Genomic DNA, 23,287 nt, shown 5'->3' on the forward strand with positions numbered 1-23,287 from the left:
CGTTTGATTGAAGTCCAACTGTAGTTACATTCCTCTTTCCACTCTTCTTTTGGAGCTTTGGCAAATTTTGAACCTGAAATCTTACCCCACCATCATTGAGATTGGAAGAGAACTGAATCAGGACACAATTGGGTGAACTAAACTAAGTCCTGCCTATCAATATTCCTGGAGGCTCAGTCACCAGTAACTTTTCGGTAGTGTTGGTTAATGGTTGGTATTACTATGAAGTATGAACTGAAGTGCTTCATCTGTGGTTAGTATTTGGCAGCCATGTCCCGAATGGGGATGGGAGGTTTGTTGGTGTGTCTCATGAATATGATATCATACATTATATGACGGCTGAAGTTAAAGCTGTCGTTGACATGTGAGTTGGGTTTACCACAAAGTCAATCGTCAATGTCATAGATTATTGATGAAGTTTTCTTTCATGTCTCCCCAACATTAAATCGCACAGAAAATTATTGGAAAGACTGAAAGAATGCCTTATCTCAGAGAAAAATAAAAAGGGGAAAGATAGAAAGGACATTAGAGGTGGATGTTTTCTATTTTTTTTTCCCATTAATGAGAAAATAATTCTTGTCCTTTTTGACCTTTCCACTCCCGTTTATCACCTTTTCGATCCCACTACAAACTAGTACCCGAAATTGCTTTGTGACCATACATGTGGCTCACTTAATTTCATGTAGGACTTGACTGTGGACTCAGCCCTTTCTCTCCCACTTAGAAATTAATCTTACTTCACTCACTGTTACAAACACTAATGATTCGGATTCGAATTCATTGATTAATACATAATTGTTTTATTTAAAAAATAAAATTTGAATTCTCCTCATCCAAATTCAAGATAATAATAATAATAATCATGGCCTGCTATTCCCTTTCTCAAACTCACCAGTTCTCATTCTTAAATTCTTCACATGCCTCTCTTCCTTGCTTTTCCATTAGAAATTCAATTCCTTGTTTCCTTGCAATGGCGACTCCTGCATTTGCCCATCCAACTAAGCACTTCCTTGTTTCAAAAATTATTGTTGCGCCGCAACTCAACCACACAGGAAGAAGGCTGTTGATGATGATGGAAATTAGGAATAACCTAGTCCTATGAACCCTACATGTGTATGTACACATGTACATATCCTGTATAATATAATTGTACATACTTATCTAATTTTGAAAAAAACAAAACATGTTTCATATTTTTAATTTCTCATGAGATCAAAGTTGAAATCATTGCTCGACTTCTTGTTCTTCTTAATCTCTTCAAAATTTCTTTATTTTTTTTTAACTCGTTGTTTCCTTATTTTTCAAAGTAAACCATTAATTTTTGTTTGTTTTAATATTTTTTCATTCAATTCTCATGGCATCAAGCAGTACCCTTCCTCTTTATTTCTATCTTTATCGAACATCAGTCCAATCTTATCTTCATTAAATTGAATTTTAAAAATCACTTCTTCTGAGATGATCAAGTCACTCCTTTTGACCCTCTTGTTACAGTTGAAAATACTAATACAACATCATTTACTAATCCATTCCATAATACTGTGAGTGGATAAAGAAGTAACCCTATAGAGACAAGGCACCCTCCATATTCCCAATTTTCAATAGAAACTCATAAATTGACGATACTCAATATCCTGGCACTCAAGGATCCCAAAGGCAAAGAAAATAGTTTTCCATAATCTTATCTTAGCGAATTTTCTGATTTATTTACTGCATCTTATATCTGAGTATTTGAGACTTGAGATTAGTTCCCAACTTCCTGATGCCAATGTGGGCAACGTCCGTGGCTCCTTTGCCAGACTATAATTTAGCAGCCCAATCAGATGAGCTCAGCCTTTCCTTGTTTGTCCAAGCTTACTAATAAGATGGGCTAGCTTCAGCGGGTAAAGATCATGTGAAATTTGAAATGGAAATGGAATGCATCAGCTTTCCAATTTAATATGGACACCAATGGCATTCCATATCCGAATAGGTATTCCCATTTAGGAAGGAGTAGGCAAGAGCCTCGTATTCCTACCTCTATATTCCAATTCCTAAAACTGAAGAATTATTAATTAATAATGAACTATCACAATTCTTGACTTCCTTTTTAATTAGTTTAAGTGTGAACCTTCAAATGAGAAGAAAAAAAAAAAGTTTAAAACATGGAAAAATTCCAAAACCTCAATAGAGTAATAAGCTTTGGTATTGTATAATGCACTGTGTTTTTCAAACCAGCGTCAACGCCTCACAGAACAGAAGCTTCCGAGGGTCCCACCACAAAAATTCCAAAACACAAACGTTTGACCCAAGCATCCTCCATGTAAGCCACTACCCACCTCTTGTTCTGTTCCCACTCTTCTTCCTGGCGGCTTTCTTCCACAAATGACTTTTATAAACAAAAAAGAAAAAGAAATTTCTAAAAGGAGACAAACGCAGAAGCTAGAGCAGAAAGAGGAAAATTAAAGATGGAAAAAAGGTTATCAGATGCAGCTATGGAAGGAGACATCCAGTCCCTCCAAGATTTACTTCAAGAAGATCCTCTCATTCTTCACCGTTCTATGGTTTCTTGTGTCTCCGAGACCCCTCTCCATGTTTCCTCCATGCTAGGACATGTCAATTTTGTCCAAGAGCTTCTCAATCTAAACCCAGAGTTGGCTTCCGAGTTGGATTTCCATAGCTGCTCTGCCCTTCACCTGGCTGCAGCAAAAGGGCTCCTCGAGATAGTCAAAGAGTTGGTCAGAGTGGATCCAGGAATGTGCATGGTGAGGAATCAAGATGGTAAGACGCCACTCCACCTGGCAGCTATCAAGGGGAGGGTTAAGGTGCTGAGGGAATTAGTCCGAGCTAGGCCTGAGTCAGCTCAGGTGGTGACTGAACGTGATGAAACTGCGTTGCATTTGTGTGTGGGAAGTAATAGGTTGTTGGGGTTGAAGAGTTTGGTTGAAGAGATTGGAAAAGATGATGATGTATTGGTGAATGAGAAGGATTGTGATGGAAACACTGTGTTGCATATTGCTGTGGCCAAGAAGCAGATTGAGGTATGCTTCTACAATGTTTGTTCATCTCTTGGTTTGTATATTTGAACCTTTTGTGTAGATTTTAATCTGATTAATTTTTTGGCATTTACTATCAACTCCTTAGTTCTGGTTGGAGGGGTTATATTTATTTGGTAATGGAAATTACGAATATGAAGACAGACTAAGGTACAATTATGTTTGTCACAAACATTTTCAAGTACAATTGAGTTCATAGCATAATTGGTTGGTTGTTCTCTGATTCAAACTAGATTAAGTACTCTTGCAGTGTCAAAAAAATTCATATCATTAGGTGTAGAATTTAATGCAGATGTATTTTAGAGGTGCTGGCTTTGGGAGATCTAATTCTATAATGTGCTTATGAATATCCAAAAGGTTAGTTCAATTGCATTTCATTTCATAATATTGCTATTTCATAAATTTTGCAGATCATAAAGTTTTTGCTTACTGTTCCTGGGCTGGATATAAATGCAATAAATAAGCATGGCTTCACAGTGTTAGATACTTTGACACAGAGCCCCAGAGATTTGAGAGACATGGAGATTGAATGCATTCTTAGAGATGCTGGAGTTTTAAGTGCAAAGGATCTACAAATAATTACACCTGAGTGGGTTCTAACTCCAACAAAAGTTCCCCAGATAACAAGGTCTCTGGTCTCATATGTATCAGCAGAAGAAAGCAATTCAAGGAAGCCAATAAAAACGCATAAGCACACTGATTGGCTTGGTAGGAAGCGAAGTGCATTGATGGTGGTCGCATCATTGATTGCGACTGTGGCATTCCAAGCTGCAATAACCCCACCAGGAGGTGTTTGGCAAGCAGACGAAACTGTAGATGGGAACGGAAACCCTCTGGAGCATCCTCGCAAAGCCGGAACTGCTGTTATGGCATACAGCCAAGATATTGAGTATGGTCAATTTATGATTTTCAACACACTTGCTTTCCTTGCGTCTCTAAGCATAATACTCTTGCTTGTTAGTGGGCTACCGATAAAGAAACGAAGATGGATGTGGATTCAAATGATTATCATGTGGGTTGCCATCACAGCCCAAGTGATAACGTACTTCATCTCTCTAAGACATATGTCACCCGAGAGCGCAGCAGGTATGCTGCGTGATGTAACAGAGATATCAGTCTTAGCGTGGTTGTGTCTTATGGGAGTTGTTTTCATTGGGAATGTCGTTCGTATGAACTTATGGGTTCTTAGAAAGTATGGATTTATTAAGGAAAAGGAGCAGAAACCTTCAGCTCAAGTTGACAATGACCAGGAAGATGTGTGAGATGAAAGTAATGAAAATTTTGCAAGTTTCATACTGGTAGCCTACACTAAAGTTATTGTTCCAAGCTTGTTGTAACTAGTTTCAGATTGGTGTGATAGATTTGTAAATGTTAAAGTTGGATCATTTTTTTTCAGCAAGCTTTGCTGAGAACAAGTTTTGTCCTGCATATACCACTGTGGTAATTTCTTACTTTCACAATACTATATTTCTCCTGTAAAGCATACCAAATTGGAATGACGTGGATATTAAACTGTATATTTTCTACTCCTTGCTTCAGCATTTATCTTTATTTTCAATCTTTTCTCTTCAATCCTGGGATACCCTTGTGGAGTTACAATGTAAATAGCATCAACCAAAACAACTAAGAACCCTTCTGCTTGATTGCTTGGCATATATCCCTTGCATGCAAATAATTTTTATATCAATTAACATATAGAGAGTTATCAGCAGAAAGGGCATTGCAGCATTGTTAAACTGTTGGAATTTCTGCAAAATCACTGGTAAAAAGCGAAGAAACAAAAAAAAACCAAAAAATTGCATCGTTATGGTACTAGGCTAAATGAGCTGAGAAACTGTGAAAATGATACGGGTGCACTGTCTTAGATAGCATGAGGTAGTGCCCTTCATCCTTTTCATCTTTAAGCAAGGGCGTGGAGAAAGAGTGGGCCTCCATTAGAAATCGGAAGTGAGATAGTTTTGGTGGATGTAACGGATGTAGCTAAGCATAAAGGAAAGTATCCATTGAAGGTCGTGAAAGAATTATGAGAGAAAATACTTTATTTGAAGCATCTCTGAGCGGGAGTGTTAAGTGTTAGCTCCTGGAAAATGGAAGAAGATAAGCTCACTCTAGCCCTAGTCTCAACCACAAACTTCATTAAATAATGAAACTCCTCTGGATAGGCTAAATAAGCTGAGCAACTGTGAAAATGATCTTTGATAGCATAAGGAATAGTGCGCTTCATACTTTTCATCTTTAAGTAAGTGCGTAGAGAAAGTGCGTGAGTGGGTAGAAGAAAGGAAAAGGGTCTCCATTTGTGATTGAAAGTGAGGGAGGTAGTTTTTGTGGATATAATGGATTATGAAGCTCGGCATTGGCAAAGCGCAAGGACTGAACATCATCCATGGATGGTCGTGAAAGAATTATTCTAAGAGAGAAAAGGCTCTATGAAACATCCCTAAGTGGGAGTGTTAGCTCCTTAAACCAATTAATGGACGAAGATAAGCTCACTCTAGCCCGTGTCTTGTGGTGTCTCAACCACAAGATTCAATGAAGCTCCTTTACACATCGCTGCCATGCTAGGTCACCTCCATTTTGCCGAGGCAGTGTTGAATAGTAGACCAGAACTTGCCTCAGAGTTGGATTCGCAAGGCTTTTCACCTCTTCACCTGGCCTCTGCCAATGGCTACACTGAAATGGTTAAGTTGCTATTGTCAGTGAATCCTGATATGTGTCTTGCTCGAGAGGAAGATGGTCGAACCCCTCTTCATCTAGCTGTAATGAAAGGCCGGGTTGATGTCATACAAGAGTTGGTGCATGTGAATTCTGAAGCAGCTCAATATACACTGAACAAGGGAGAGACCCTTCTGAACTTGGCTGTGGAGCACAACCGTTTGAAAACTACAAAGCTCTTGGTGGAACTGGGGAGGGACAAGGATATAGTAAACATCAAAGACCGTGATGGAAATAGTGTCTTGCATGTAGCTGTATCTGTGAAGCGGATTGAGGTAATTCTTTTACTTTTGTTCTCAATTGTTGTCACTAATCTTTTGCTGAATATCCTGATCCTAAAAGAATTTATTTAAGAGACGGTTTTTCTTTTGAATTCTGTAGTGAAGCTAAGTTGGCAACCTTATCTCCCATATATCAGGAAATCGTCTTTGTGTCCTTGGTTTAGGTGGAATGCTGAATGCCACTTATTTCAGTCAGTAGAATAGACCCTAACTCACCGAATTCACATTGACCAAGCATATGATAATTTAGGTAATTCAAGTATGTATTAGGACTGGTTTTCTTCTTTAGCTTTTTTGTTTCCCATGCCTGAAATGATGAAATCATATAAATTGGATTTTGCTTAGACTTCCAAAACAAATGACTTAATGCCACACTTGATATTACTAAGTTTGGGCCTTTCCAGCTTTCCTTCCTAAAACACACCCAGAAGTGACTTACCTCTGATCAAGGAGAATCCTCGGATAAACCAACAGATCAACAGCATCTGTCCCCTTAATTTTCAAAAGGCCAGCATCTTAGTTGTACTAGATTCATAATGTCTGTCTAAATGTACTTATCACTTTTCGTTTATGTTGTGCAAACTGTGAAATATCTTCTCAATGAAACAGCAGTAGAAGTAAATGCTGTAAACCAAAATGGTTTTACAGCCTTAGATATAATAGCAAACATGCCAAGAGATCTAAAAGGCATGGAAATTCATGAATCCCTCCTAAATGCGATAGCATTGAGATCAAGGAGGATCCCTGCATCAGAAAGTGGCATAACCCAATTTATTGAAGCAAGTGAAAAACCCAAAGTGCCGGTAAATTCTGAAGCCATAGCAGCATCTGGTGCTGGCAATAACAAAAAGAAGCACTTGAAGAATGATGACCGGTTGAACAAGAAATATGACACTTTGATGGTAGCTGCTTCTGTTATTGCAGCTATGGCCTATCAAGAAGGGTTCAGCCCTCCTGGTGGTGTTTGGGACCATGACTCTGACTATTTCCACACTGTTCAGTCAGTGCTGGCTACTTATGATTCTAAGCTATACAGTATTTTTTGGATATTCAACACGGTTTCTTTCATTTCTTCCATAAGCACATTGTTTTTTCTTGTAAGTGGATTACCTCTGAAGCAGAGAATATATGTGTGGATTCTCATGGCTACCATGTGGGTGACTTTAACATCTATGGTAGTCACCTACATTGCTTCTATGTTAACTATCACGCCAGACAATGAGCAAACTGTACAAATGGTGATCGCGATTGCTATGCTAGCATGGTTGGACGTAATTGGCATTGTCTTCTTAGCTCATACAGCGCGCTTTATTTATCTGGATTGTCCAGAGGCTAAGAAAACACATAAAGAAGCGGCTTTCATCGTGCAGAAAAGAGAGGCAAGATCAGGATCAAGGCAATGTCTGAATACGTATATCATCAATATGAAATTCTTATCGGAGACCAAGCTGGCCATTTCCAACTACCACAGCTTCTTAGAGGATGCATTGTTGGAGCCAAATGTGGCATTGGTGTTGATATTTGTCTCAGACTTGTTCTGTTTAACTAGAATGGTTGTACATTTCAGTTTCCCCACTTTCATCCGTGATGATGTTATCAATTATCATTGGAAATTGGAATATTGAAACTAGGCTGCATCATCTGATAGAATTATTAATGTTAAATACCACTCCCATGGTTTTGGTGTTGAGTATTTGGTCATGATTTAAAGTATCACGTGTGCTAATGTTAACGCTTGGAATCTTCGATACTGAACAATTTTGAAAACATTCCTTGAAACATCCTAGGCAACTTCTGGATGATTAACTACATAATTTAGAAAATCCTAAGCAAGATTAACTACTCTAACAAGAACAATTTAGAAAATTCCTAAGCAACTTTGGCTTAAAGGTTGCCCATACAGCCAAAAAAAGAGGTCTGTACAACCAAAAACAACCATCCCCAATGACATCATCAGGCTACAACCACAACAACTGAGCCTCCCTGACATAACCCTGCACCAGTTTACAAAAACAGAGCCGCATCAGAAAGTCACAGCAATAACAACATTTCTGTATCCAACTACTTTAACAAATTTAGAAAAATCCTACGCAACTTAGAGACGATTGACTACGCTTTAACAAGAATAATTAGAAATACATATAAGATGAAGATGCAACAAAAAAATACATAGCAGTCATGGCTATGGAACAAATTCAATCTCTCATTTTTTTTTTACAATTATAAGCTTAAGCAGTTCAACCCTTCCAGCAATGGTGATCCAAGAAGTTGGTCATTAAGCTCATCCACCAAGATTCTATTCATTCTCCTTATCACAATAAGAGTGAAGATTCTATTCATTCTCCTTATCACAATAAGAGTAAAGATTTCACAACCCGCGTAGAAAGCACCATGCAAATTAGAATAACTTTGCCCACTACTGATACTCAGCCTGACATTCATCCTAGTAATAATTTCTCTATCCTGTTTCTCAATTAGCAATGGACACTGGAAGCAGGGTTCAATGTCACCCTTGCCTCCGATGCTCCAATCAGTATAGTCCGATCTATAATTCTACCAACTCTTCCACATATACTAGATTGCCATGCAATTCTGAGTATTGTATCTTTTCCCAACCTCTTAATACCTCGTGCACCTCGTCCGAGCCATGTTTTTACCACCAGCAATATCAAGGGGTTGGTTCAATAGAAAACCTTTCCAGAGAGCAACCCTGCTGTTCATTCGGAAGGTAGAGGTGATCAGGGAAAACTTCAACAGAGCAATACCGTTATAAGAGTGTGATTGGGCTGGAGAAGGTGGAGAAGGCCGCTGATCAGATGGAGATCCACTAGGGGGCGGCAAGACATTGTCATATTGCCTTGGAGGGGTGGAAAATGAGGTCAGGAAGAAGAGTTGTTGGGGATTCACCAGCAGCGGTCGACAGGAGTCAAAATTGGGAAGCTGGCTCCTAATTCATAGGGGTTTCTACGATGATGGCTATTGTTGACGACAGGACAAGGAGTGGAAGTGACGGTGGAAGCCTAACCTGGTTCTTGGTACAACCTATCTATCAGGCATCCAGGTGAGGCAAGGATTTGTGCTTTTGGAAGGTGGAAGGCTTGGCTGCGTGTTGAACTAGGCGCTGGTACAGTGTGTTTTGTTCTCACAGGCAGTTCTAACAGGTTGTGATGTATCATTATCTTAAGGTTGTTGGGACACCTGTTGATATAAGGGTCTTTGTTTGGTTGTTAATACGTACGAATTGGGTGCTTTAAGCCTGGTACTGCAAGCGGTTTTTGTATGCTATATAGTTGGGTCATGTTTCTGGTACAGCAGGCGGGTTTTGTACGCTGTATAGTTGGGTCATGTTTCTGGTGCTGCAAGCGGTTTTTGTATGCTGTGTAGTTGGGTCATGTTTCTGGACTTTTAGTAACAGAGCCTGTTTTTTTATACATATCAGTGGCGAGGATTTCAGGTCAATATGCTTCATATTGAAAAATGAAATGATTTACATTTTTCCAAAAAAATTATTTTTAGAACATCAGACGATGGCCTGGCTGTCATGCATGTGATATTTGAGTGCGGTTTCACAAATGGAGTTCGAGGATGATAAGCTAATGAGCCGAGTATTTGGACTTGGCTTGCTATGCACATCATTGCCAACTCGACTGGCTCAGTTCTCATATTGTATCGGTAATGTTTTAGACCCTAACTATATTTATAATGAATTGGTTCTCGATGATATATCTTGGGTTGAGGGAGATTCAACACCTTTGAAAGTGATCGATGGCGACTATCATGCTCTTCTTGAAGGCATTAGTATCGGAGAGGAAAGGCTTTCAATAAATGTAATATATTTAGAAGGAAAGAGGTGTACACCGGAGTGATCCGGTCAGTTTCTACTTGGCTAGTAAAAGAAGAGAACGAATGTAGTTATCAAGGAAGTACAAAGTCTACTAAATCTTATTTTATGCAAGAATATATTTAGAACGAAAGGGGAGAACATTAGAGTGATCATCTACTTCGGTGCGTCTTTTACTTGACTAGTGAAAAAGAGGAAACGATGCAATTATAGAGGTAGTCCAAAGTCTAGTGAATCCTGTTTTAAGCAAGAAGATTTTTGTGTGCTGCAAGGTAACAACAAATCAAGATCTCAGTGACATTTCAGTTGGTTGGAGGAGCTGAATTGATACTAGACATGAAGAGCTTGTTTACTCAAATCGATTGCCTGATCAATCTATAATCGGCATGATGGCACAATAGAATTACAATGTCGCATATAATATTAACAGAAATAAATTGTATTTTCGAAGAATAGAATGTGAACTTCGTGCATTTGTTTATTCTTTCTCAACAAAAAATACAAATTTATAAATAACATAAAAAAGACTTTTTCATAATTAATTTAAATTAATAATTACATTTAGACACTTGTTTTTTTTTTTTTTTGTGATTTGAGGATATTAATTCATAAAATGCTAACTTCAACCATTTTATCAGAAAAACAACCTTCAACCAAAAATTAATTATTAATGACAATTTATTTTTTTATAATATATCCGTACATTTTCCCCTTCCTTTCGTCTTGATTGCTTCATTTCTTCCACGTCATGTGCTTCCATATGCAAAGCTATGAATTTCTATTTGTCTAGAAACCAGAAACAGAGAAGAAGAAAACTTGTTTAGCTACATTAGAAAAGATATAGTGTAGTGTATGCACAGGAACAAAGATAAAAGGAGTATGAAGGAATTTGGTTTCTCAAGGGATGCATTGTTAGAGCCAAATATGGCATTGGTTTGGATAATTGTCTCAGACTTATGCTGTTTAACTAGTATGGTTGTACATTTCAGTTTCCCCTTTCATCCGTAACGATGTTATCAATTATCAATAGGAATTGAAGTAGTGATACCAGGCTACATCCTCTATATAATGTTAAATACCATTTTTTTAATTAATCGTATCATCCGATAAATCAAATGATAAATGTTGGATACAATTTGACAGTAATGCATTTGGTCATATTAATAATGCTACGCCATTGATTTCAATTAAAACAAAATCCTTTTAGTAAAGAACACTTGATAAATCTCATAAAAAATATTAATAATTTTTTATCAGATGATTTTAATATTTAATAATCTTTATAATTCCAATTTATCATGATAAAAAGATAAAACATTATCTTAAATAATTTTATACAAATAAGACGACCAGTCAAGACTAAAATGTTTATAAAATACTTATAAGTACAATAGATATGGAATACTGTTGTTTTCATGCAGCATTTAATCATTGATGATTGATATAATAATGATACGAGGAAACAGGTTGGCGGGTAATTTTGAAAAATTGGGAGTGGGCCACTGCTGAATGCAGGCAGCTAACTGCAGCCATACATTGCATGTAATGGCGTCGACATTTGGCGACGTAAGCTAAAGCCTGGAAACATCTGGATTTGGCCCACACCTACTAATACTAAACTTTGAAGCTTTCTCACGTGATTCTGGAGGAGGGGGAGAGGGGAATACCCCCAAAAGAAATTTTAAACTTCTGGAAAAAGCTTAGTTTGGAGGGAATTGCAAACCAATATCCTACATATTTATTTTAGTTATGACAACGCAAAATTTTTATACAATATTTATTTGTTTCCTGCGCCTTTGACTCTTTGGCTTGCAAGCAATGTGAATGTGAGAGGAGAGCGTTGGCTTTTGGTCTTTATTCACTAAAGTGGGTTTCTAACTCATGTTTCATTCAAGTAAAGTATTTCTGCCCTTGACTAAATGCCCCAAATGTGACAGCTAAGCCTCCCACTACATATTTAGCGATGCAATCGTTTATTTTCCATTTTTTACATTTTTGCCTACAGCTTTCTATCTCTCTCTCTTTTATACCCTTATTTCATCATTTTATTGTGTTCCTCAAACAACTCTTGAATAAGCTCCGATTAAGGTACTTCATACTTGTTTCAAGAGTCAAACAAACAGTTTCCAACAAGGTTTTAGATTTTGTTTAGTGAACAAGTCAAGCATGTCCATACGTGTGTTTTCGTTTATATTTATGAAAAAGGTTTATTTATTATTTATTTATAAAATCATTTGTAAATTGCTTAAAAGCTCATTCAAAATAAAATTTGTTTATAATTCGATTAGAATTTAGATTATAATATAATTTATTATTATTATTATTATTTGTATTTTATTTCAAAGTTGTTTGTTTAAAATTATTTGATTATTAGCTTGCTTATTATTTATAAACAAATTCCCTAAGCCATGAACATATTCATTAATTGTTTAATGTTCACAAATAAACTTATTTCAACTAAACAAAGTGAGCTCGATCTAATCTCAAATTCAATCAAAGTTTAATTAAATCGAACTTGAACTCCTTTTCAAAAATCCTAATTGAACTTGATCAGAATTACAAAAATTTATTTTATATATGAACAAGTCAAGCCCTTATTACATAACTGAACTCATTTGTATTAGAATGTTGCATAGGTTTAATCTTATTTGGTAACTTGTTATTTTATAAAATCTTTCACATACATAGTCAACTCCTTTTTATGTCCGAACACATACTGAGATCTATAATTAGTACTAATAAATTGTCAATAACAAAACTTTAATAGTTAATTTAAGATTTAAAATTAAATATTAGATCAATTGAAATTTTTTAGAGAAACCAAATATAAATGAAAATTTTTAATCGTCTAACTTATGATTGATTAGTTTACTGATTATCAATTTATAATAACATATTTATTTTCATAATAAAATTTTAAATTACATATTCAAGTTATGCAAGATTCTGTTTAGAGAGTAGCTCAAATGCATGCAATTGATAATAATTAATGTTACTATGATAATCTGGTAGGTTCATTTTTCTTGTAATTTAAGATTTATTGTCCAATATCAATTTACAACCATGGTTAGGGTAGTGACCAGCATATAATACATTTATCTATCAACCCAAGTTAAATAAAGGTAAATCCACCGTATATGGCAACAAAATCTACCCCGCTGCAAAATCATTGCAAGGATCCAAATGGAAAAATAGATAGAGGGACCATATTTGTACTTGAGGGTAAATGTGAAAAAATGGAAAATATACAAGTCCAGGAAACAGATTTCATGAAAAGACAAGGGTCCACCAGGTAAATACCGTGTCTAAACAAATACTACTTAATAAATATGACTAAATGAGAAATATACATTTTTGTAGTTGGTTTGAAATGTTGGATTGAGAAAAAGGCAGCGGCAATTCAGAGACCAAAGGGGACAACGACCCGCCCAGACAACCGCGGCTCAATTCTCTCAGCCGCCGTAACTTTCTTGTTGTAAGATTTCGACATCTCCGCTTTATTCTCTTCACCACCTATGTTTTTGGGTTTTTCTTTTTTCTGAGATTCTTGTATATGTTTTTGGTGAATCGGATGAATTTTTTAAACTTTGGATAGGCAAAGGCCAGAAGGAGACTATGTATTGAAATCTAAAACAGGGTTTTCGATTAGGAAATTTTGGTTGCTGGAAAGCTCAATTTGGTAATTAATATAATTTCTGGCTTTTACCTTTATTCATTTATTTATTTTTGTATTTTCTTAGATTTAGATTTGTTTAATGAATTTTTTGTAAGGGATTTTTTTTACTATTGCTTAATCTGTTTTTTTTTTTTAAAAAAAAGATCATGCTGTCCAAAGTTGAATCTAGGAAGAAGAATAGTGAGGATTCCAGTAATGGGAAGTTTTTGAATGAAATTGAAGCTATTAGCAAAGCTTTGTATTTGGACAAGAACCCTTCAAGGACTTCAATTTCTGCTTTTCATACTCGGTTCAACAAACCAGCCGGGAAAACCCACTTGCCCGAACAAAAATCAAAGCCTAAGAACAGTAAAGACGACCAATCACGCAAAGACAAGAAATCCATTTGGAATTGGAAGCCGTTGAAAGCATTTTCGAATGTTAGAAACCGTAGGTTTGCTTGTTGTTTCTCACTTCAAGTACACTCCATTGAAGGTTTGCCGGTCAATTTTAATGATCTTAGTCTATGTGTGCATTGGAAGAGGAGAGATGGGGGTCAAGTGACTTGTCCAGCTAAAGTTTTTGATGGAACTGCTGAATTTGAAGAGAAGCTGACACATACATGCTCGGTATATGGTAGTCGAAGTGGACCTCACCATTCAGCCAAGTATGAGGCAAAGCATTTCCTGCTCTATGCCTCTGTGGATGGAGCACCAGACCTTGATTTGGGGAAGCATCGAGTTGACCTTACACGGTTGCTTCCGCTTACGTTGGAGGAACTGGAGGAAGAGAAGAGCTCAGGGAAGTGGACAACAAGTTTTAAGTTATCAGGGAAGGCCAAGGGTGCGACACTGAATGTTAGTTTTGGGTATATGGTTATCGGGGATAATCCCATTCCAGCTGGTAATAATCAGTATGATACCAAGTTGTCACTTATGAAGCAGAATAATCTGAGTATGGGAAAGGGCACAATGAGGCGTGTTGAGAGTCTTCCCAGTTTGGGTAACATCAAACCTTTGGACTCATCTCATTTTGTAGAGGAGATAAAAGATCTTCATGAAGTTTTGCCTGTGTCAATATTGGAGCTCGACCATACAAATATGCTAGATAAGAAATTTGATGAAGACAAGTCAGATGTTTATGCTGCTTCTCAGCCTGAACACAATGTCTTAATGGAACATGTTGAGCCCATCAAACCTCCATCTTCCCTTGCATCTGAATCAAGTAAGGAGAATATTGAAAAAGAAACTGAAGATAACCACGTCTCTGTTGTTGAAAAAGGGATAGAGTTATCTTCAGAACAGGCTAAGTTGGAGGAAGTTTCCATTGTGGCGACTGGTATACCAACGGTAGCAAGCCCTCAAGTTGTTGGACTTAATCCTGGCATTGGAGGAAATAGTGAAGAATGCTCTCAGCTTCATTCCTCCAATGAGGAGAGTGGTAGTAATCAAAGAAATGTGCTTGTGGTGCAAGATAGCAATTCCAAAGAGGACAACCAGTGCTCAAAAGAATCACTGATGAAAGAATTAGAGTTAGCTTTAAATAGCATTTCAAATCTGGAGGCGGCATTAGATTCTCCTGATCCTGAAGACCCAGAAGACTACATGGAGGATAAAGCAAATTATAAAACAAATAGGAAGGCAAAGTCACTTAGCTTGGATGAAGTTACTGAATCTGTGGCAAGTGAGTTCTTGAATATGCTGGGTATTGATCACAGTCCATTTGGCTTGAGTTCTGAGAGTGAGCCTGAGTCACCAAGGGAGCGTTTACTAAGGCAATTTGAGAAAGATACCCTAGCCAGTGGTTGTTCATTATTTGATTTTGACATGCCTGATGGGGAGGAAGTAGAATGTGACTTTGATACTTCAACTGCTTCTGGTTGGGGGAACTTTACTGAGGGTTTTGATCTGTCGTCTGTTATTCAAGATGCTGAGCAAGAGCATCAGATGGAACTTAATGGGATGAGCAAAACGAGGGCTAAAGTTTTGGAAGACTTGGAGACAGAAGCTTTAATGCGTGAGTGGGGATTGAATGAGAAGGCTTTTCAGCATTCTCCTGGCTCTTCTGGTGGATTTGGGAGTCCAGTTGATTTGCTTCCTGAAGAGCCACTTGAACTGCCTTCTCTTGGAGAAGGTTTAGGTCCATTTCTTCAGACAAAGAACGGAGGGTTTTTGCGGTCCATGAATCCGACACTTTTTAGTAATGCTAAAAGTGGTGGGAGCCTGATCATGCAGGTGTCCAGTCCTGTTGTGGTACCTGCAGATATGGGTTCCGGTATAATGGATATACTTCAGCGACTGGCCTCAGTGGGGATTGAAAAGCTCTCTATGCAGGCTAATAAGTTGATGCCTTTGGAGGATATAACTGGTAAGACAATGCAACAAGTAGCATGGGAAGCTGCCCCCACTGCCCCCACTTTGGAGGGATCGGAGAGGTTTGTGACTCCATTTTTCTTTGGTTTCCCACAACATATTTCTTTCGTAAATATTGTTTGTGAAATCTTACTTATATGTTATTTCGTCTTCTATGCAGGCAGTGTTTGTTGCAGCATGATTTTGAGGTTGGGCAAGATGTGTCTGGTGGACAAAAGAAAGTTAAAAGAAGATCATCTCTACCCAGCTCTAACAAACTTAGTTCAACCTCTGTCAATGAGATGGGCTCAGATTATGTATCCCTTGAAGATCTTGCTCCATTGGCAATGGACAAGATTGAAGCACTCTCAATGGAAGGGTTGAGAATTCAATCTGGCATGTCAGATGAGGATGCACCTTCAAACATCAGTGCACAGTCTATTGGGGAAATTTCCGCCCTTCAAGGTAAGGGGTTTGGTATTAGTGGGTCCCTTGGTTTAGAGGGAGCTGCTGGGATGCAATTGTTGGATATAAAAGACAGTGGTGATGATGTTGATGGTTTAATGGGTCTGTCACTTACTCTTGGTGAATGGATGAGACTTGATTCGGGTGATATTGATGATGAAGATCGAATAAGTGAGCGAACTTCTAAAATCCTTGCTGCTCATCATGCTACATCATTGGACTTGATTCGTGGAGGGTCAAAGGGAGAGAAAAGACGGGGTAAAAAGTGTGGTTTGTTGGGGAATAATTTCACAGTGGCATTGATGGTGCAACTTCGCGATCCTATAAGAAACTACGAGCCAGTTGGTGCACCAATGCTTGCTCTTATTCAAGTGGAGAGGGTATTTGTCCCACCAAAGCCAAAGATATACAGTACGGTTTCAGCTTTGAGGAATGACAATGAAGAGAATGATGACTCTGAGTGTGCTGTAAAACAGGAGGTGAAAAAGGAGGAGATGAAAGAAGAAGAAGCTTCCCAAGAGGAAGGGATTCCTCAATTCAGAATCACAGAAGTCCATGTTGCTGGTTTGAAGACTGAGCCTGGCAAGAAGAAACTTTGGGGTAGCAAGACCCAACAACAGTCTGGTTCTCGATGGTTGCTTGCCAATGGAATGGGAAAGAGCAATAAACATCCATTATTGAAGTCCAAGGCTGCCTCTAAACCTTCAACCCCTTCAACAACAAAAGTTCAGCCAGGTGACACCTTGTGGAGCATCTCGTCTCGTATTCACGGTACTGGGGCTAAATGGAAAGAATTGGCAGCCCTTAATCCGCATATTCGAAATCCTAACGTTATATTCCCCAATGAAACTATCAGGTTGCAATGAGTTGCGCATGCATTGGAATTTGCTTGAAAGGATTAAGTGCTCCTACGTAAGATGGGGTGGTGGCAGAGAGCCAGAGTATACAGCTTTGAGATTAGACAGGGTTGACAAGTTCTGCTGGTGGAGATTTTCTTGTACTTATTTTCAATTTGTTGATTGTCCATGCAATACAAGTCAAGAGCAAAGGTGGTGTGCTACATTTTCATTCTTGTCTGTAAATTTATATGTTTTTCGATCAAAGAGTGCATGGTGTAATTTGTGTCTCAATTTGTGCAATTGTGATCTGTCTCTTTTTGCTGCAGAAGAACCGCAGCAGCTGTAGTCTTTGTAGCAGAAAATTTAAAAAACCTTACATCAGGCACATTTGCCTGCCTTCGAAGGCTTGTTTATCGGATGAACAAGTGTTATAGTTTTTTAATTGTTAAAGCTGATTTCTTTTAAACACATATTAATCTATTTTAAATATTAAAAAATGAAGTATAGTATTTATGAACATGGCCTGAAATTAATTTTTACTGATGGGAAGGATAATTAGTCAGAAATAAAAGGTGAACCAAACTATCTAGTAAATATGAAGTTACGTTGTACTTGCTGTAAGATGATTTCTATTTCTATCTTTACCCCGTTATTAATTATTTATCATATTAACCTTCACTCTATAGCATCACATCATACTACAAAAAAAAATTTCTAAAATGTACAAATTGAACTCAATTATATTAAATGTTTTGATTTATTGATTGGTACATAAACTTTTTGTCTAAAAGTAAAGTTTGAATGCCCCTTTCTTCAATTACAAAAAAAATAATAATAATAAATCAGATGTTTTAATTTCTTCATTTCTTTTCTCAATTTGATAAAATAATTAATTTGGTAGCGAAACAAAGTGATATTATCCATTAATATTACAAGTAACTATTATTAAACATTTAAAAAATTTTGAGAAAAAAAAAAGAATTTGATGAAAATATCATCACTGATTCTATTCATGATTGGATGAAGAGACTTAACATGAGAAAACTTATTCATCGTCATTATGCCTTTATTCATTCTTATTATTCACTGGTCTTGTTAATTAATTTAAGATATAATATTAAAAAATATTTAAATTATTTAAAAAATTTTAAATCAATGTTTATTCTTTTATTACATTTAATTAAGTGTTTATATTTTTATTTTAAGTAAAATAAATTTTTATGATTAACTGTAAATTGTCATAGTCAAAATCTTGTTTACCAAAAAAATAAATAAAAAAAAGGCCTTTTTCAGTAAATATCGTGATTTTCTTCACCCATAGTAAATAAAGAAGAGGCCTTTTAAAAAAATTATTTGAATTCAATAAATATCGTGATTTTTTTTTTCTTAAAAAAATAAGAAGAGGCCTTTTTCAGCAGCAAGATTGGAAAATGTGAACTCAAAGGGGATCATATCTTCACCCCTAGGTGGTGAAGTTTTTAAATGCGCCCGGCCACGCTCCTCGACGCGCGGCAAGTTCTCCTGCATCGGGGATATTGCGTCTGACTAGACTTGTCAATCTCCGTGTGCCACGTCCGAGATCAAAGGAAGAATCTGTAGTTGCCGTCCATTGGTTTATCTACGCAAGGCTAACCAGAGACCGACCGCAGACCAGAATTATCTCCCCTAGAACTTTCTACAAAGGACGGGTAGAGCATCACTCACCCAATAATTTCCTGACAACTGTCATCCGAATACCCAGTGAGCAACAACCCAGGAAAAGCTCCACGTCACCATTTAAACAGTTACCCATGTGATTAGGAATCTTGTCCCTTAGTTCACACTTGTAAACAAAAGTTTAATTGAGGAAGTATGCTATTAATTTTGGAAGGTAAGGTATCGACAGATGTGGAATTAAATATTACGTCCAATTAATTAGTTAATGTTCGAGTTATCAAATAGTTTTATTATAATTTTGATTTAACACTGCATTAGCAAAACAAAACTCAATTTAATTAATAAATTAAGAAAACAAAAACAATTTATCAGTCATATAAGGAGACAGGATTTTGTGATAGATTAAAATTTGAGTTGGTCAATGACGTTAACTTAATCAACATTAGACAAAGAAAAAAAAAACAGTAGTAATAATTCATTAATTGAATTTTTAAAAAAAATTAATTAGCACCTATCTAAAACCTATGTGCTCCAGGGCAGGGGTCCACCGAGTCTTTGACGTTCTCTAATTACCAAAGAGTAAATTATTTAGTATTTAATAATCACCCTTAATCAGGATTAGAAGTTAATTAAAATCATTAATAACCAGAAGTATAAAGAGACGTTTACCTCTGATTTGTGTCTCCTTGTACATGTATTCACACAAAGGCCACCACCTTTCTCTCTTCGTCTTTCTTCTTCTGTCATTGGAATTTCATTTCAATTAGCAACAAAAAAAAAGCAAGAAATGTCGAGCAGCGACGAAGTCGTTGAGGACATGAATGTCGATGGGGATTCATCTGGGACGCTGAAGCTGAGGTTCAAGGATCGATCCGAGGTATAATTGCTGTAACCCAATGATTTTCTTTTTCTTTTTCTTTATCTTTTCTTTTTGGAGTAACATGGAATCAGAGTTTGTTTTTTGCATTTGGTTTTTTGGTTTTACGATGTGGGTTATGTTTCGTTTTTGGTGCAGAAAGTGGCGAAAACGAAGGAGATGTTGTCTAAACAAGCGGTTCAAACGAAGGAGATGTTGTCGAAACAGGCTGTTAAGATCGCTAAACAAGCTGAAGAACACGAACGGTTTATTAACAAGGTAATCTTTTTAATGCTCTTTTCTTTTTGTTTATTTTGTTGATTTATGTTTATGCTTGTTGTGTATTGTAAATTGCGGATATCAATGTCTGATTCAGAGAATTTGTCATAAAGAACATGGGGTCTGAAGTTGTAATTTTGGATTTGATGTTTAGGTGACACATCTTTTGGGGGTTCTCGGGTTTGGAGGGTTTTGCTTTCTCTTGGGAGCAAGTGAGTAAACTTAGCGTTGGATTGATCAAAATTACAAAAACGTTGGGTTCTGGAATCTATTAATGTGGTTGTTCTTTGTTTGGTTTTGTTTTTTGAACTTTTTATTTTCAGGACCACAAGATATTCCTTATGTATATTGTGTGTTCTATGTCACCTTTGTTCCTCTTCGGTGGATATACTACCGCTTCAAGAAATGGCATTACTATCTTCTGGTAAGCTCTACGACTATGCAATTTGGCCATGGTTTTGAGGAATTTATCAAAACCATATCAAAAACTTATGAAAGTGATACAATTCTGTGTGTCAGGATTTCTGCTATTATGCCAACACCATCTTCTTGGTTGACCTTCTTCTGTACCCAAGGAATGAAAAGTTTTTCATGGTTTGCTTCTCATTTGCCGAGGTAAGATTATAGTACTTGGTTTCTTTCATAATCTCAATTGGTGAATGATTTATTTAAACTTCTTCATACTTTTGGATGCTATTGTAGGGGCCACTAGCATGGGCACTGATTGTTTGGCGCTGTAGCTTGGTTTTTAGTTCTGTTGACAAAATTATTAGTGTCCTTATACATCTTTTACCTGGTATGTTTTCTATCCTTATTTGCACTTGCTATCCTTAAGAAGATACCGATAGCTAAGGTTTATTACTGTATAAATGTTGACTGGTTATATAAACTTATCATGCTCGTACAAACAGCTTAAAGTTTCCACATAAGTGGTTCATTTATGATCTCAATAATGTTCCTACTTTTATGGAAGCTATCTAGATTCTTTTCTGCCGTATTACATAAGCAGACAGAGATAATTTTTTTCCAGCTACCCAGATTCTAATTCTTTTTTATTGCATGTACCCTACTAAAAAGCTGTCGATTATCATCAAATATTCCTTGAGTTGTTCTGCCAACTCAATGAGTTGTACTTGCTCAAACTAGAATCTCCAAAAGTAGAAATTACTTGATTCTTCTGTATATGCCATCAATATGCAGCCTTCAAAGGAGGTTCAAGAAAGCCACGATATCAAGTACCTGAATTTTTTTTTTAGTAGGACAAGCCCTGAGGGTGAATTTTCCTTGATAGTAAGTTGTTTAACAAGGAATGAAGGATGTAGCAGCTTTTGATAATTCATATTTTGCTTATGCCTGGTTTGATAATTTGATTTGTCATATATCTCTTATCAGAGCTAGACTATTGCTGTACACAAATGTATTTTCCAGTATATAACACTTGAGGAACTTCAAAAGAAAAGCGCATGAAGAATGGAATAGCTTTAATATTAGTCATGTTTATAGCACATCTTTAAAGAAAAATAAGTAGAGATAACTTCAGTTTTCTATAGAGGTCAAAAGACATTCCATGACCTTAGTTTGATATAGATTGTAAAACTATAAGCCCCATCAGCTGGGTCATTATTCCTTGCTGGTGGTGCTAGAAAACCCACTCAGCCTGATATAAAGTGTACCTTTGGTGGCTGTGAGTAGTAAATTCAGGGAATTCTGATAAATGACAGGTAGGTTTTCCCAAATTTTTGGGGTAGGTGTTGTTGGGAAAGACTACCATTAGAATTTGGTGGTCAAGGCTTTTTAGAAAGTGAGGCCTAGCTTATGCGTCTGTCCTATTAAGTCCAAAAGTTTTTGATCCCTAATATAATCATTCTGTTTCAGGAATAGTTTTTTTCACAATTCGATGGTGGAATCCTGCAACCTTTGAAGCCATGCATCCTGAAGGAACCACTCACCGAGCTTCATGGCCTTATGTAGGAGACAAATCTTACCTATGGACTTGGCTGTTTGGTGTTCCTTTAGTAGCTTACACCCTCTGGCAAGTTCTTTATTTCCTCATTGTCAATGTGCTACGTCGCCAGAGGTTGTTAAGAGACCCTGAAGTCATGACTTCTTACAGGTTATCTTTCATTATTCCTTTGTTACAGAGATACATTGGCTTACTAAAGATGTTTTGATATAATTACATATACACGTGTAATATTTTTTGAGGCTGCTTGTGGCTCTGGCTTCTATTCATTCTAATGACTTCTTGGTTTAATAGGGAACTTTCTAAGAAGGCCCAGAAAGCAAACAACATATGGTGGCGCCTAAGTGGCTTGCTTGGGGATCAAAACCGTATGTTAATGTACATTTTACTTCAAGCCATATTTACTGTGGCAACCATGGCACTCACGGTCCCTATCTTCCTGTCATACAAATTCCATGTGATTTTCCAAATACTCAAGGTTTCTGCCTCTGTATGGAATGGAGGAAGCTTTCTACTAGAAGTGATGCCTAGACAGGTAATTGTGAAGGAGAAAAAGAAGATGCAGCCAGTATTGAAAAGTCAACAAGATCAACCCTCAGCTTCAATGGAGAATGCAATGACAGAGAACGAGTACTCTGAGATACACCAATCCTAGTAGCTGTGCATGAATAGTTGTATAAAAAGTCATGGCAAATTGCTCATTCTTCCCAACAGTTGATTGTATGTGAGGACAGCATGGATAGTCTGTGTTTGTGTTACAGCCCAAGGACACAACAGTGATTGGTTTTCCTAGACAGACAGTCCTAACATGTAGTTTTTGATTGAGAATCTGTAATAATTTTATCAACTATCCTGAAACCGAATTTTGTAGAATTGAATTCAAAATTTAGTGGTTGTAAATATAGTATTGAAGAGTTGAAGTGTCAACAGGGTGTATGGGTTGGACGTGGAGGTTTTCTGAGGAAGCATTACAGGCTGACACCTGACCATCCGTGTGTTGGAGGAAAACCATGAATAGAAGCATCCTGGATCCTGAGTCCTCGTGACTCCTTTTTACTCGGTGTACATTTTTACTATGTTTGGAAGCTCCTCCAGGAATAGAAAGTCGCACTCCTCAAATGGATGATAGTTACCAAAATAGCTTGCATTTGGAATGTTTGGTAAAAGATTCAACCATCTCTTCGTTCCTTTTCGCTAACCCATTGAATTCAACTTGAAAAATCCTACCAGGTGGGAGGCTGTTTGTAGTAAGCCTAGCCCTTTTCTTCTTTTGGCCAGAGTTGGTTGCTTAGTACTAGGTTTTTCTCTTTTTTTTTTTCTCATTTATTTAATACTTCTATTTGGGTAAATTCGTAGT

General features: G+C 37.0%; 4 protein-coding genes across 10 annotated transcripts; all 4 read left to right on the forward strand.

The window, feature by feature from the left end:
* The first annotated feature begins 2,287 nt into the window (after positions 1-2,287).
* Positions 2,288-4,512, forward strand: LOC18588327 (uncharacterized). Its single transcript, XM_088810433.1, has 2 exons — positions 2,288-3,017; positions 3,443-4,512. The coding sequence occupies exons 1-2, from the start codon at positions 2,445-2,447 to the stop codon at positions 4,292-4,294; spliced, it is 1,425 nt and encodes a 474-aa protein (XP_088666559.1). The 5' UTR covers positions 2,288-2,444; the 3' UTR covers positions 4,295-4,512.
* Positions 4,513-5,049: 537 nt separating this feature from the next.
* Positions 5,050-7,715, forward strand: LOC148760632 (uncharacterized). 6 transcript variants are annotated; one of them, XM_088809546.1, is made up of 2 exons: positions 5,050-6,019; positions 6,126-7,715. In XM_088809546.1, exons 1-2 carry the CDS (start codon positions 5,588-5,590, stop codon positions 6,126-6,128), a joined length of 435 nt encoding a protein of 144 aa, XP_088665672.1. In that variant the 5' UTR covers positions 5,050-5,587; the 3' UTR covers positions 6,129-7,715. The 6 variants fall into 6 exon arrangements, with proteins under 6 accessions (XP_088665672.1, XP_088665671.1, XP_088665673.1 ...); XM_088809545.1 differs by having other exon boundaries at positions 6,635-7,715; XM_088809547.1 differs by having other exon boundaries at positions 6,638-7,715.
* Positions 7,716-13,215: 5,500 nt separating this feature from the next.
* Positions 13,216-17,618, forward strand: LOC18588330 (EEIG1/EHBP1 protein amino-terminal domain protein). 2 transcript variants are annotated; one of them, XM_018128048.2, is made up of 4 exons: positions 13,216-13,341; positions 13,462-13,545; positions 13,686-15,955; positions 16,054-17,618. In XM_018128048.2, the coding sequence occupies exons 3-4, from the start codon at positions 13,689-13,691 to the stop codon at positions 17,201-17,203; spliced, it is 3,417 nt and encodes a 1,138-aa protein (XP_017983537.2). In that variant the 5' UTR covers positions 13,216-13,341; positions 13,462-13,545; positions 13,686-13,688; the 3' UTR covers positions 17,204-17,618. The 2 variants fall into 2 exon arrangements, with proteins under 2 accessions (XP_017983537.2, XP_017983538.2); XM_018128049.2 differs by lacking the exon at positions 13,462-13,545.
* Positions 17,619-19,502: 1,884 nt separating this feature from the next.
* LOC18588331 (glycerophosphocholine acyltransferase 1) lies at positions 19,503-22,986 on the forward strand. The gene is made up of 8 exons (XM_007012660.3): positions 19,503-19,709; positions 19,848-19,967; positions 20,122-20,179; positions 20,291-20,391; positions 20,487-20,582; positions 20,670-20,763; positions 21,843-22,080; positions 22,225-22,986. The coding sequence occupies exons 1-8, from the start codon at positions 19,620-19,622 to the stop codon at positions 22,583-22,585; spliced, it is 1,158 nt and encodes a 385-aa protein (XP_007012722.1). The 5' UTR covers positions 19,503-19,619; the 3' UTR covers positions 22,586-22,986.
* The last annotated feature ends 301 nt before the right edge of the window (positions 22,987-23,287 follow it).

Source organism: Theobroma cacao, chromosome 9 (genome assembly GCF_053813885.1).
Source record: "Theobroma cacao isolate CCN51 chromosome 9, ASM5381388v1, whole genome shotgun sequence".
Taxonomy (NCBI): Eukaryota; Viridiplantae; Streptophyta; class Magnoliopsida; order Malvales; family Malvaceae; genus Theobroma; species Theobroma cacao.